The sequence below is a fragment of the Panthera leo genome, chromosome C1, assembly GCF_018350215.1.
Source record: "Panthera leo isolate Ple1 chromosome C1, P.leo_Ple1_pat1.1, whole genome shotgun sequence".
NCBI classification, from domain to species: Eukaryota; Metazoa; Chordata; class Mammalia; order Carnivora; family Felidae; genus Panthera; species Panthera leo.
The window spans coordinates 48,143,715-48,159,762 of record NC_056686.1 but is presented as its reverse complement, the minus strand read 5'-3'; the positions used below and the strand labels follow the sequence as shown (position 1 = coordinate 48,159,762).

At 44.5% G+C, this 16,048-nt stretch overlaps 1 protein-coding gene across 1 annotated transcript in view; it reads right to left on the bottom strand.

Moving 5' to 3' along the window:
- The window catches only part of FGGY (FGGY carbohydrate kinase domain containing), a 417,339-nt gene that overhangs the window by 202,357 nt on the left and 198,934 nt on the right, over window positions 1–16,048 (bottom strand). The window contains 1 exon segment of the mRNA XM_042951880.1: window positions 15,570–15,698. Within this exon segment, the coding sequence (XP_042807814.1) occupies window positions 15,570–15,698 (129 nt within the window).

The window sequence follows — 16,048 nt, the reverse complement described above, 5'->3', positions numbered from 1 at the left end:
CTGCCCACACCCACTTTATCCATCTGATAAACTCCTTTTACTCTCTCCTGTTCATCTTTCAAGTGTCAAATCAGTACCATTTTTTGAAGAAGAAATCTTCCTCATCCACTCAGGCAAAGTGAGTTTAAGACTCCTGCAATAAGCCACACATGCTTCTATCAACTTCCTTCACCGCATTTTGACAGTTTACTTGTCCATTTCTACAATTAGAATGTGATCTCCTTGAGAGTATAGAGTTCATTTGTTCATATGTGTATCTCTAGTTCCTGCACAGTGCCTGGCACTTAGTGAGGATACGTTACCTGTTGTTGAAGGTCAAAGCAAGGAATATTTCTTTTTCACAGCCACAGTATTTACAGCAAATCTGCTGTACTTTACCAAAATTCTAAGTCAACAGTGCTGGGTGAGAGCCTGAGAAATGGTCCTTGGACTTTCCTACAGTGCATGAACTCTCTGACAAGTGTTTTCTCAGCTTTTGGAGGTCTTCTGTTTTGGTTATTTAACTCTACATAGCTCTGCTTGAAGTGGATGAGTCTAACTGGATATCTCCACTGAAGATAAGGGACTTGAATGAATGCCTGGCTTAGAAACTGGATGAATTACTGACTGACTTGAAATTAACAAGTTATTTATCATCTTCTTCCGAATATGAGATGGAACATTTCAAATAAAGAAGTCACTTCCATGTGTTTAATTCAGCAATAGCTAGAAGGTACAGAGAGAATCTAAAATTTTAAATAACTCTTCCCTAACCAATAAGTTTAGAAAGAAAGAAAAGTTGTCAAATTCCCTGTCCTCCTTTCGCATTCCTATTCCAGGGTACTCCTCCACTATTCTTCCCTCTCCCCAAACTACTGTGTATAGAATTATATAAAGCTCTGCAGAAATGAGTCTCTTGCTTAAACCCCCCCTTCAATGGCTTGCAACTGCCTGGGGGACGGGGGAGAAGTACAAATTTCTCAACATGGTGCTCAAGGGCTGCCAATCTGTGCCTTTATTTGATCCTTACAGCCCCGTATTCCAGGAACCCCTTAGAGACATAACAGGTTTGGGCCAAACTGTAAAGCTTATCATGTCCCAACCCCATGTGCCCTAACTTACATTATTCTCTCCATTCAGAATACTCTACATTTCATCACTTCCAATGGAGAAAACACCTATTATGTTCTGCTCAGTTCAAAGCGACCCTTCTGTGAAAATAAAGGAAACGCCATTGAAAATGGAGTGGGGCAGCCCTCCCCCTGAAGGGGGAGCTCTCACACACGGGCCACCAGCTGCAGCCGGCATCACCAGCAGAAAGAAGGAAGATGAAGGTAAGAATTATCTTGGAAGAGAAGATATTTTTCACATAGGAATTCCATCTCCTGCTTTTAAGAAAAAGGAGGGAGATCCCTTCCTGCCCCAGCAACCACACACTTACCCTTGTTTACAGTCAATGAGAAACCGCCACACCTCGAACTCTGGTTCTCCAGTGAACTTTTGTTCAAAACACACCCCCCAAAACCCTCCCTCCTGTTATAAACACAAGCCCCTCTCCTTTGCTCTCCAGACTTGTCAATGGTTCGCCACAGTTTTCCCATCCCAATGTGCAACTCCTCTGCTGTTCCAGAGTAAACTCAGGCTGCGAGTGACATAACTGGCTGTTTTATTTTTAAGGCTGACATCTCCCGCTTCCCTCAAGGCCCGTGGCAGGCTGATACTCAGGGGGTTATCGTGACTAGTTGTGTGACCCAGAGCAAGCTGCTGGAGTAGACGTGACAATTAGACACTTAGATAAGCCAGCATTTATGTCAAACTGAAGCCGTTCAACGAATACCAGTGTCTTCGCCCTTCCCCTGCCTGTTTCAATTGCAAGAGCCTTCTCCCTTTTTTCAAATTCCTATGCAACTTGGCCCACATGTTATCTCCATCTTGTTAAATCGCTGTCTTCGCCACGGTAACTAGTACAGCACTCAGCATGTTGTTTATAAACAAACCCATTAACTAATGTATATAATCATCCATTTACTGAGTTAACTGCTGGGGTCTTAAGTTACACAGATGAATACGACCAGATTCCGCAGCTCACAAGAAGCTCACAGTCTATGTGGGGGAGACAGTAATGTAATCGTCTATTTAAGTGTTTCCATGTTATTGTCTATGTGGTACCTGTAATGACAGAGACAGGCACAAGGGAAAAGGCAATAGGCCGCATGCATTAGGCTGGACAACAACAGCGTCACCCAACAGTAGAGCAGACAATGTACGAACCAGACCCACATTAGTCGGGCATATTAAATATATTTCACAGAATTGAATTGTGTGGGTTTTTCTTTACAACTCTGAGCTGTGAGAGGCCTGAATATAGAAGGCGAGTTGTTTTCATTCCTATTACTGACACTGGTGGGAGAGTCCCGACCCCTCCAGGCTTCACAGTGGTGAGTCACGGGCTGGTAACTTTTAACTCCCTAGGCTAAATTCAGCCCAGGGACCTGCAGCAAAACAGATCAATAATCCAACACATTCTACTTAAACGAAATATAAGGCCCGAGGCTTGTGCTAGACCTGTGCATGTGATTCAAAGATTTTCCATGTTTTCTATTTTTTGAAAATTTTTAATAATATTGCCTATGGCTAACTCAGTTAACACAGGCTTGGGTGACGCTATGAAAGGTAAGACAAGAGACAGTTGGAGTCAGACAGACCAAGGTTCTCAAAATTCCGCCAGACTAGCTGCCGGAGTCTAGGTAAGTCTCATCTCTCCCTTTACATGGCAGTGGTAAGAACATGCACAGCCGAGAGCTTGTGTCCACACCAAGCACTTGCCTCTATGAACACTTAGGTAGTGCCCAGCTTGTGGTGGGCACGCCAGATCGAAGAGCTCTTCAATGTTCTGCTTTTGAAACAAAAATTTTTAAATGTACTCTTTCAATTAGCCTGGATTTAATTTTGTTCTTCCTGGGCTATAGACAGAAAAGTTTTGACTGTGACCAAACGGAGGTGAGGCTGCCCCTCCTGCCGTCTTTTAAGATCCCAGCGGTATAGCCTGTCGGGCTCATGGGAGGATACAGGCCCCCCAGGGGAGTCTGCTGAGCTAACTCAGTAGTGGTGGTGGTTGTGGGGAAATCTGTACCCTTGCTAGTTCCTCGGGTGACTATGCATACTCAGCTTGAAAACCACTACAGTAAATAAATAAGGACAGAAGTCAGATAGTTTTTAAAAACACCTACACATCATTCTAAGTTTAAATTCAAAGACTTTTGTTTTGGATTCACCGCACTGTGAATTCAGTTTACTATGAATGATGGGAAATAATCTGAATAACCCATTCTTCCGTGTCACTCCCCCATCTATTTTCCATTCTCTGTCTCCCGTAAACAGTATTTTCTAACTAAAATGGGAACAGAGAAACCATGTGGGAACACGTGTCTTGCCACCAACAAAATGAGAGTGGAACATTTAGAAGTGTGGGCACAGAATTCCTTAAGGGCTCCCGGAGAATTCCCACCGGCTCAGACTACAGTGAATGCGGGTGAACTATGCGCACTCTCTGTTTGGACATGAAGCAAGGGACGAGATAACAATGTGAAGAGAAAGGAGTCGAGATAAAATTCCCTGCACAAAAGACAGTGGCAGAGATGAGAGGAGGTAGGAGACAGCGAAAAGTAGCACTGCCTGGTCTCAGACCCAGTGGATGGGGAACAATCACCTTGAGAGGGAGAAGTCAGAGATGGGGAACACGGTTTCCCTTCCAGCCACAATTCTGCAGGTTGGGTGAAGAGAAGTTGTTAACAGTGCAGTTGTTAACAGTGGAGTGGGCTTGCCCTGGCAGGGAGTGGGTCTTTCCTGAATCCCCAGAGCCTGGAAAAATATATGCCTGCTTAATTCTATTGACGTGAGCTTTTGCTTTAAGCTTCAAATGAGACGGTATCTTTTTTTTACTGGTCTTACTGTTCTTTTGGAGTATCATCCACTGGTATTAAAAATCATAGCTGCACTCCCAAAGGCAAACTCTTGCTGTAGGACACTTGACATAGTTTTCATATGACAATCAGTGCTGAGGAAGCTATTTGAATAGATAGGGTTGATCCAACTTAATTTTAGCATCCCAACTCCTTGGCTTGGAATTCAAGGACTTTTACAACGGAGTTTCTGACCGGGAAGAGCTAACACTGGATGGGGACTCACCATGTGTCAAGAGAAGGCCTCTATGCAACCACCCAAGGAGCCGCCATATGATTCGCATTCACAGAAGAGAAGGCTGAGACACAGGGAAGTGGTCTGCTAATAAGTGGCAACCTGGGACCTCCAGAGTCCACACCCTGCCGCACGGCTTCTGTCTTCCCCACTAGGTGCTGGACTCCTCCAGACAAAGGACTGAGTCCTCAGCACCTTGATATGCCCCATGCCCAGTGCAATAACTGAGACCAAAGGTGGGCCTAACATATATTTGCTCATTGAATTCGTCTCTACCTTCTTTCTTATACCATGAAATGTTCTCTCACTTCACTGAGGTCTGTGTCCCCAAATGTCGTCTCTTTGGACTCAACTTTCCAGAACTCTCTGTACTGGTAGCAACTCCTGACACTTTCCATTGTTTCGTATAAACCTTTCCTTCATAACACTTGGCAATGCCTGATACATACACATGCATGCCTATACACATACACACACACACACACACACACACTCAAAGTAAACACACATATAAGGAGACACATGCATACACATGAGTACTTGTACACATACACTTACATATATGCAAACATACACCTATTCACAAGGCACACTTATGAACACATGCATAAGCACACACATGTACGCATATGTACAATACATGTGCACAGATGTGTGATACACGTGCATGTATATGAACACATGTGTGTGCAGAGATATGCATACATGCAGCACATACAAACACACCCATATATGTTTATATGGTGGTTTATGAACTCCCCCAAAATAATAAAAGCTGTATGAGAGTAGGACCTTGTTTTTGTTCGCCCCTATATCCAATACACCTACAACAAGCCCTCACACATAAAAGAAGGATGTCACATATTTGTTAAATAATGGAATGGAGGCACCTGGGTGGCTCCATTGGTTAAGTGTCCGAGTCTTGATTTTGGCTCAGATCAAGATCTCACGGTTCGTGGGATCCAGCCCTACGTCTGGCTCTGCACTGAAAGCATGGAGCCTGCTTGGGATTCTGTCTCCCTCCCTGTTTGCCCCTCCTCTACTCACTCCTGCATGCATGCTCCTTCTCAAATAAATAAATAAAACTTAAAAAAAAATATAAGAATCTTTAAATTTCTCTTGCCCGCTGCTATCATTCATAATGTGAATCTGTTGAGGTCACATTAATCACAGCTAAATATACATAGCCCCAGCAGGCATTGTTCTAAGTACTTTATAGATAATGGGTCATTTATTCTGAAAACTCTGTGAGGTAGGTACTATTATTTCCATTTCATAGATGGGGAAACTGAGGCACAGAGTGTCAGGTGACTTCCCGAGGTGACAAAAAAAAGCAAGTGGAACCAGGATTTGAATCAGCTATGTGTTCTTAACTACTATACTGGGTTTCCTCCATATCTTTGATTTTCATGGTTTTCAGAGGCCAAATGCTTACATCAGAGTCACAGTACACAGCATAATAAGGACAAAGTTATGGAAAGCTGGAGTGGGAGCCATGTTGTGAACTGATATAACTGGAGACTACTGCGATTTTTCTATATTCCAAAAACTTTCCTTTCTTAGTTTTCTTCCAGACATCTACACTGGCTGCACAGTGCCATGAGACAAACCTCAAGATCCCCAGTGTGAGGAATTCAAAGACTTTTCCTCCCTGCTCTTCATAATGAATTATACGAATGGATGGTTAAGGGAAAACTGGAACGAGGAAATTAACCAGACCTGTGGACCAATGATAAGGAAGCAACCAGCAGCGAGATGCAAGGCTGCCGCTGAGGGGTGATGGCTGGAGATGTGCATTTCCTCCCCAGCAGCTGCCGATGAGCAAGCCCTAAAGTAAACAGTGGTGCTCAGAAATGTTCCATGGATGTGGAGCACCGGGTGTTCAGTCCCTGTGCCATGAAAAACAGTGGACCCTCGGGGTAAGCCTACTCTTGCCCCAGTGACGCAAGTGATTAGACTCTGGGCCCCCAAACACTTTTCTAGCAATCTTCTGCCTTAGAATTTGGACTGTCCTCCTAACAGGTGGTTGGCAGGATCAGAACCTGGCTCTGGCTCTTCAGTGTGATCTTGTTTTGTTCCCAAGCCCAGCAAAGGAAACCAGCAACTTCTCTTTTCAGTCATATATGAGTACGTGGGATGAACAAACGGTAGCTTCCGAAAACCAGATAAACTCCTGAAGCTAATGAGTCGGTAAAGATCTGCTCGTCTTCGGGGGCTCTGAGCACAGGAACTCTTGCTGGGTCATGACATTCTGCTCTATTTACTAGGTAGTACTCATTTGATGCAAAGACTGCACCAAGCCAATGTGAAGTCATGGGAAGAAACCCACAGATCAGGGTTTGAGTCTCAGATCCAACCCTTCCGATCCTGTAACCTTAGGCAAATCCCTTCATTCCAAGTGACCATTTGCTCAATGATTAAAGGAGGTAAAAATACCAGGTGGTAGTTTGAAACTGGAAAGTCACCACACAGACGAAATTCATACCAACATTAATTTTAACACGAGTCACCAAAACTAACCAGCAAAACTGATCAACAATATTCATATGCCCTTTAATATTACTGATCCCTCCATGATGCAGTCAAAAAATGGCTAGGCTGCTCCTATAAGCCTGGTCTTATTCCCCATGACTGATGGAGCACTAGAAACCTGTGCAGCTTTAAGTATTCATTATGAAGTCATTTCCCTACTCTGGGCCTCGACTTTCTCAACCACAAAATGGATCCAGAAACACACCTGTCTGGAAGAATGTGAAACAGAAGCTCTATCTTTTGTTATAGATACATATGTTGGCGTGAGTGTAGGCTCACATAAGGAAGCCAGGGCAGGTAGGAGAAAGCTCACAGTCCAAGAAAGCCTTGGACCTAGAACCCTACTCCATCATTTGTTAAAATGTCACCTTGAGCAAGTTATTGCACTTTGATTTCCCGATGCTACATTTGGAAAACAATGGCAGCTCCCTGCAAGGCTGGGATGTGATGGCAAAACAAAGCAACCTGCTCATAGGTGGCTTAGAACAAGTTTACTTATTTAACAGTCACCGGTAGCACGGACAGTAGCATTACGTGGGATACAACATATAAGATGGAATACACACATATACCACAATACATATACATGAGTATAGCCAAGCATATGTATACACATGCAATGCGGACACAACTGTATATGTATATGTACACATAACACACATAAACTGGGCGAATATGCCCATTCTTTTCCTGGCCTGGTTAAGTCTGGTTTTACTCCCTACAAATGATACAGTCCCTGACACCTGGAATCATTCCCTTTTCCTAATTTGGAGACTGTGTGGCCAAACAGGGCAAGAGGCACTGGCAGATGAATTAGGAGGCCCAATTTCTAACCTCAACTCTGACGGTAACTTGTCGGGGTAACCTTGGATGACTCACTGATTTTCTGGGCTTCCGTTTGCTCATCTGCAAATTGAAGAATTTGATGTAGAGGATCTCTGAGTAACCTTTCAGCTCAAAGCCTATATAATCACCCATTATCCAGAGGAGTGTGGACGTCAAAGTAAAGACGTTACCATTTCAGCACAGGCTGACGGCTGTACCTCCTGAGTTGCGAGGCACAAGGTGGGTAGGATGGGCTGAGCTGGCTGTGGCCCCAAGGCCCCATAATCCCCCTCACTTTCTGACCATGGAGGAAAAGGCTGGTCTCCCAGCTAAGACCAGTGCTTCGCAGTCCAGAGGAACACAGCGCTCCAAGAGAGCCTCGAGGCCTGGGGACAGGAAACCCAAAACTACTATCCCCCCCTCTTTCCCCTCTGCCCCTCATTGTGGCTCCTGCAGCTGCTAAGGTCCGAGGCAGCAGTGGTTCTCATTAACCCAAACCTCAGCTTAAAACAATAAACTCGAACTCATATTACCAACTTCCTCCTCCATCCTCTGATTCACATCCAGGAACTCCCAGAGCTGCCCCTGCTCTGTGTGCTCAATGACACTGCTTTTCTCCTTCCAGATTCCCCAGCATGACTGTATCTGCTCATCCTTCCCCCTCCATGTCTTACAGACGGGCTGCCTCTCTGGATCCACCTGGATATGCTCCCTCCTGCCTGGCTCTGGGCCCGAGCCTGGGCCTGGCTCCTCAACAGTGCCGGTTTGGTCTGATTTGTCTACTTGGCAGACGCACATCACCACTGCTTCTGACCCTGTGTGCCCAGTGCCGACTCGTCCCGCAGGCTGTCACCTCTGGGTACCGGGAGACACCTTCTGCCTCATAACCAGCTTCCCGGGTCCTGCCTGATGTTCAGACTCAGAATCCACGGTGCGGTAGGGCCTGGGAATAGGTTTGTTTGTTTTCTAAAGATTCCCCACTCAGATTTAGCCATCTCTGTTTAACTTTTCAAAATCCTCTCAGTTCTTATAGTAATCAATTCACTGATTTACTGAGGACTGACTGACTGACACTGTGGGTCCTATACCAGATGACGGGCATTGGAAGGTGCGTGTGATTTGGTGAGAAATCTGAAATAGATGCAAAGTGTTGCAGATGGGGAGGGATTCAGTTTTCCTAAGAGTGGGGTTAACCTTGGAGAAGTCTCTATGGGGGAAATAACGTTAAGGTTGAGTGCTGTCGCCTAAGTGGGACCGCCCAGGTGGCGAGGAGAGACCACCCCATATAGAGCCAACAGCAGGAGGAAAAAAGGCAAGGAGGCAGAACGTGCATGATGTGTGGAAAGAGGGCGGGTGGCTGGTGTGGCTTGTCTCTCAGTAAGACAGATGGGGTAGCAGTCACCTTGTACCCCGTGCTCTTCACTCTTCACCTCTGTTTTCTTACCTCATAGCTATTTTCACTTACGAGTTAACTGCACAAAATACATGTTGACAAACTACTAATATATCAGCAAAACCCTGACTCGGGGCTGCATTTTGGCTTCCACGGAAGTGAGCTGGTGAAGAGAAATAACATCACTGAGGGTGTTTCAGTCTAGAGCAGGCCTCTCGTCCTCTGCCCGACTGACCGGAGACCCACGGTGGGTCATTCTTTGTTGTGAGGCCGTCCTGAGTATCATAGGATGTTCAGCCACATTCCCGGTCTCCACGTGCCAGTCTGACAACCAAAATCTATCTCTAGACATGGCCCAGTGTCCCCTGGGGTAGGGGTAGGGTTAAAATCATCCCTGGTTGAGAATCACCGGTGTAGAGAAACAGGAGAGCTTTCAGACTCAGACTCAAGCTCAAATCTCGCCAGGACACAAGTTACGTGATGGAAATGTTCTGCTTAGAACTGGAATTTCTTCATGTACAAGACGGGAAATAACCTCTACCTAGTAGGATTATTGGGAGGGACAAGAGAGAAAGTAGGTAAAGGCAAAGGGTCAGGCCAGAGTATTTAGCACAGAGAAGGCAGTAAAAATGGTCAAAATAGTAGAGGTACTGATAAGAGTAGTGGTTCCAATATATATATATTTTTTAAATTAACAATGCTGATGTTGTCACTGCTGGTGTTATGAGGAATAAAGCCTAAGTGAAGTTAAAAAGACACAATGAATAAATAAGTTCTACTTTGCCGAGAAGCCATAATAGGGCAAGAAATGTTATGATTCCATTAGCAGACACCACATCCTCTAGGAATCCTTTTATGGTTCTTCTAGTCTCAATTCGAGGTATAATCTACATTCTTCTGAGGCTCTCCACACTTGGTACATATAACTATCATTGTTTATTTAATGTTTATTTTCTCTACTAGACCACAGATTCCCAGAGGTCCAATTCTCTCTCATATCCACCCGATGCTCCCATCAACTAGCAGTTGGTCATCAATAAAAATTTATTAAAATACTTTTTTTTAATATTGGTTATTTGCTCAAATGGCATTTTTAAGGGTCAAATTCAAAGGATCCCCTTTTAATAGATACACCATTCCATATAGCACAGTAATTAGAAGGTGAGCTCTAGGGGGTGCCTAGGAGGCTCGGTTGGTTAAGCATCCAACTCTTGATTTTGACTCAGGTCATGATCTCACAGTTGATGAGACTGAGCCCTGCACTGGGCTCTGTACTAAAAGCACGAAGCCTGCTTGGGATTCTCTCTCCTTCTCTCTCTCTGCCCCTCCCCGGCTCATGCTCGGTCTGTCTCTCTCTCACAAAATAAATACACTTTAAAACGAAAAGAATGTGAGCTCTGGAATCAGAAGGAGTAGATTTAAATGATTTACCACTTATTGTGTGGCTCTGGGTAAGTCAGGTAGTCTCTGTGAGCCTCACTGTTTTACTTGATAAATGGGAACACGATAGTAGTGTATATATATAAAGTGGCTTTGAGAATCAGTGCTGCTTCTGGACCACTGACAATGGCATATTCTAGCTCACTGGAATAAACTAGAACTGCTACAGGAGGGCATGCATCAGAAGCTCTTTTTGTAAGGCTAGGTGAACCAATTCTTCTGCTATTGAAAAAAAGCAAGAATGGAAGAAAGGGAAGGAAGGAAGGAGGGAGGGATTCAAATGTCCTCATTTTGGTTTGACTCTGCAACTCCGATGAACAATTTATGCCAACTCAACACCTGGCAAAAAATCCAGTATCTGGAAACAAAGAGCAATGCTAAACCTAGGCACAGAGTCTGCTAACATGATGGGACACAAATGATACCAATTTCCACAGGGAGCGCTCAAAACTCTCTTGCTTCATGGAGAACTGAGCCTGGTACGCCTGCCGCGTAGGGATAATTGCCTCTGTAATGAGAAGTTATGCTCTCTCTCAGTTGTAACATCCATCCCTCAGGGAGGAAAAAACACTCATTTATTCACTCAGTCATTCACTAAACATGCATGTGTTAGGGGTCCTCCATATGCAAAGCACTGTGCGGGTTGCTGGGATATATGGATGAAGTGACACAGTATTTTCTCTCAAAGAGCTTACAACTGGTGAATGAGAGCAAGCTGTACACACAAAACTGGGTGACACATGCAGTAAAATGGAAGCAAGTCCAAGATACACAGGGGAAGAGGAAGGAATGCTTAAGTCAGCTAGAGGGAGTCAGGGAAGGCTCCTAGAGGAGGTGAATCAACCGGATTCAAGATCTGAGGGATAATCAGAAGTTTGTGTGATACACAGAACAACTGAGAGAAGGGAGCCTGAGACAGAAATCGGCTTGTTATTGCCTTTCAGGACAGCTGGGGTGCTGGAGCCAAGAACAGACCTGGAACAAAGTTAATACTATTTTTATAAGCTAGAAAAATATCAGCAGCAGGAGCCCTGGCCAGAACCACCCCCGCAAAGAGCAAACAAAGCTAGTCCTATCTTCTGGCTGTCTGCTGCAGAACTTACTAACCAGCACCTTAAGAACAAAATGTTCTTTAATCTTTGATTTTTATTCCCACAAAGTCCTTCCTCCTCTTTTTCCAGAACTGGAAAAAGCAGGGGTTGAATGTTACTTGCCTCTTTGATCTTCATCCTCCTGTCCCAGGCTCCCTTGAGAATGAGAGCCCAGGGAGATTTCTCCAAAGCAGAGGGCTGACCCCTCCTATCAGTCAGAACGGAGGGTCCAAGGTAGGTCATGCCGGGTCAGCCCGTGAAGGGGCCATAACTGTCGAAGCCTGTTTGAGGGAGGCTTGGATGGCCTCCAATTCTGACCTCCAAAGCTGAATTCTTAACCTGACATTCAGCAACCTCTTAACATGGAGTTCATTTACCCATTTCTTGAGACTGCTTCTGATCTCAACCTGTACAAGATCGAAAGCATTGAATCCTGCATTCTGTTCCCAAGTGCCAGGCAAGGAGAATCAGGGCACATTCAGGGAAGACTGACAGAATCCAGAAGTCTGAGGTTCTTCTCCAACTGCCTGTCCAAAAAGAAGACCACTGTCCTGGTACACACCTTACTACAACAGTAACTCAGAGAACTTCCAGTTTAAAAGCTTTTACTTTGGTCAGGCGTTGTGATTTCAGAGTGAGAAAACCAAAGAGAGGAGCCTCATTATTATGTGCCTACTATGTGCCAGCTGCTTTACCTTCGCTGCTTTTCTGCTTTACCAATGCTCTTAACAACCCTGGTGGGGGGGGGGGGGCGGTGGGGGAGGGGGCGCATTGCTATCTCTTATTGCAGAAGAGGAAACACAGGAGTGAAGAGAGAGAGAGAATATTTGGCCCAAGGTACACAGGTAGAGGGAGTAAGAATTTAAACTCACATCTTCAGACTCCACATTCAGTTCCCTTATTAGAGCATCATAACAACAGTGGTCTCCAACCAGTATTGTTAAGCAATAAACACGCAGGTCGGGAAAGAACAGCCAGAATTTTCTCTTCGGAAGGAGTGGCACTCTGTCTGCTCTGTTCACACTATAACCCCCAGCGACTAGACCAGTAATTGGCAGGTTTGCAGGTACTCAGTATGTCTCTTTAGTGACTAGGCAGCTGGGTGCATCAATGACCTTCTCAAGACTCTCAGGCCTGCACAGGGCACCGGCAGGGTGAGAAACAAGAGGCAACGTTTGCTTCCAGGCCTCCTCTCTTCACCAGACATCCTAATTCTGTCATGACTGTAAGAGGAGAGGAGGACGCATAAGAAAGTATACGAAGGATAAAACTTGGTCAAAATTATGATCTTGACTGTCTTGCAGTTGCTGAGAAGCCCCCCTTCCTGTGCCCTTCCAGCCACCACCAGCCCCTAAGCTCAGCCCTTAAAGAATCCAAGGCCCTTATTCTACCTTTCCACGTAAAGAGCTTACTTTTGGAAAACATAAGGGAAACTCATTAACTGAAGAGTATTAAAAGGATCAAAAAGCCTGAGTTAAAGCTTCGAAGTGTAAAATTCCCGTCACAGAACCATCTCTGATTTAGGAAAAGAGGGAGGTCCCTCTAATGGCCTGGATTCCTCCCCGTGGAGCTCCCACACTTTGAGTGTCTACAAATAGCAGGTACCATATGGGGCACAGCAAGTGCTGGGCAGCAGTGAAAAAGGGTGCTTTGGTTCGTCCCTTAGGGAGGTCTGGGGATCTGACAAGGAAACTGGAGTCCTGAAGCCCCTGCAAGGTGCAGGCTTTCTTTCAGCAGGCAGTGGTCCAAGCCAAGTCCTTATCACCTGGCTGGGGGTGGATGGTTGAAACGAATTGAAAAAGCATGATAATTGAAAAAGCACGATGGAGAAAGCTTCCCTGGCCTCAAACATGACACAGGATGTCAGGATTACAAGGGGACAGGAAAACTCCCTATCTATGTAGATCCCGAGTTCTTTCTGTGCCTGCTCAAAATCATGCCACTCCCATCAAAAGAACACACTGAAAAGGGAGAGAAACACCCTTTCCTACACTCAGTATTACCTGCCTGCCATTCCACCGACCCACAGGTACTACTGGCTGCTTATAATTTCTCAGGCATTGTGTTAGATCCTGGACACATAAAAGCGAACAAGGCAGACACATTCATAAACTGATAAGCACTACCCTGCTCCGGAAGTCCATGGACTACGTAGAAGAATTAGATACTGCTTGTTATCCTGTTGCATAAGGAAACATTAACTTCCACTCTACAGGTTAAGGCCATTTCACCTTATTCTTGCCTTAATATGACTGTATTCATTTAATAAATTTATCAAGCACTTATAGGAGCCTGATCCAGGGCTCAGCATAGGTGATACAAGAATAATAATATAATGCCCTCAAGGAGCTCAGAGTCGACTGGAAAAGACAAGCAGATAAATGAGTAATTACAACCCAGTGTGATTATTTCTCTGTTAGGGATAGATAAAAGTGTTGAAAGAAGTACAACTCTGGAGAATCTTACAATAAATCTGAGTGTTCCATGGAAGGTTATGCAAAGAACAAAGCGTCTGCTATGAGTCTTCAATTTCAAGTAGACATTAGGCAGTGGGAGAAGGAGAGGACCAATAAACCAATCTGGGAAGAGAAATACACATGCATTTATACAAACTGGATTCTGGGAGCACAAGTCCATTTAAGTATTTGAAAGATAACTCTTGGTTCTAACACAAAGTATGGACTAGAATATATTTCAAAACTCCTTTGACTATGATCCAAGGTAAGAAATTCATTTTCTTCATGGTCCAGTGTCCACGTTCACTACACATAAAATATAAACATAAGTCCCATAAAAACAGTGTTGATCCTTACTATGTGAGATGTACTCTGATGTTTTCTACTCCAGTTGATTCTACTCTGAAAATCCAATGGTCATGACCTACCGAATTGATAGCATGAAGTCTTAGCCATAATTAAAAAAAACAAAAACACTGTTAGAAAGAAAGTCTAGGGAAAAATATGACTATAGTGGAAGTGAGAGAGATTGAGAATTGAAGAGGAGAGAGGAGAGAGGAGAAACGAGAGAGGAGAGGAGAGGAGAGGAGAGAAGAGGAGAGGAGAGGAAAAAGAAAAAAGAAAAGAGAAAAGAAAAGGAAAGAAAAGAAAAGGAAAGAAAAGAAAAGAATAGAAAAGAAAAGAAAAAAGAAAGAGACAAGAGGGAAGGGGGGGGGGGAAGGGAAGGGAAAGAGAAGGGGAAGGGAGGAAGGAAAACTGTAATAAGGATGAAGAAAGGGGTAAGAGTCATCAACACCTTCCTGTAGTCCTTGTCTCACTGCCCGCCTTCCTACTAAAACTTATGGAGAAGACACACTGGTTTGGCTTAGTTTTAAATTCACCGTCCCCAAGCACCATGTCTAGGACACATTTAAGTGTTCAATGGGCCTTTGAAATAATAAACGCCTAAATGCCAGATGTGAGAATTATTTAGGAGATAAAATCAAGACTGCACCCACCTAACTGGATATAGAATATAAACCAAAGTATGAAAATAAATCCATTAGACTTGTGAGGGTTTCAGAGTACCTTTAGAACAAACTGTACAGGTAAGTGTACCACCATCATACGTGCTAGCTGAAGCGCACACATCTCTTTCAAATTCTCCGTAAACCAAAGAACCATCCAGATATTGATTCAGGCCATTTTTTTTGTTATTCTGTACTGAAAAAATTAACAAGATTATAAATACTACATTTGATTAAAAGTTTGATAATTCTATCCAAATGACTAACTGTAAAAAGGCTTTTCCTGGGGCACCTGGGTCACTCAGACGGTTAAGCGTCCAACTTCAGCTCAGGCCATGACCTCGCGGTTCGTGGGTTCAGGCCCTGTGTCGGGTTCTGTGCTGACAGCTCGGAGCCTGGAGCCTGCTTCGGATTCTGTGTCTCCCTCTCTCTCTGCCCCTCCCTTGCTTGTGCTCTCTCGCTCTCTCACTCTCTCTCAAAAATAAATGTTAAAAAATTAAAAAAAAAAAAAAAAAAAGACTTTTCCTTACTATACCTGGAACCACCAGCCCTTGATCCCTGCTTTAAAAACAGGAAAGGAGTGTCTTAGGTTCCAAGGAATATTCCGTTTGAACACAGTGTTGGTCATGGACACAGGGTGGGAGGTTACCTAGGCCTCCTGCGTGGGCATCAATAAGTGAGGCTGCCACCGCAATTCCAGCAGGAAGTCCAAGGTCTCTGGCTGCCTCTGGTGTGAGCCCATTTCCAAGAGAAGCTCCAGGAGGCAGTACTTGGTTTCCTGAGTAGACATGAGAAACAACAAACACCTGTCAGTTTGAAAAACACAAAAGCAAACACAGGGTTTTCTTAAGGGAACCTCTCTGCTCCCGCCCCTCTCTTCTGCATTTTCTCAACCTCATGAAGATAAAAACCATGCACCCACAAAGAGTCCCTTTGCTCCTTTGGTGACTTAGGTGTATGTCCTTGGTTCCCGTGGGTCACGCTCTGGGGTACTTTACAAAATCAAGAGCTCTAAGGTACCTTTCAAATTGGAGAAAGATTCCATTCACGGGAAATTCCAAAGATATAAACACAGTGGCCTCTTAAAGACCAGTTAAAACAGTCAAACTGTTCCAAACGGGCTTCCTA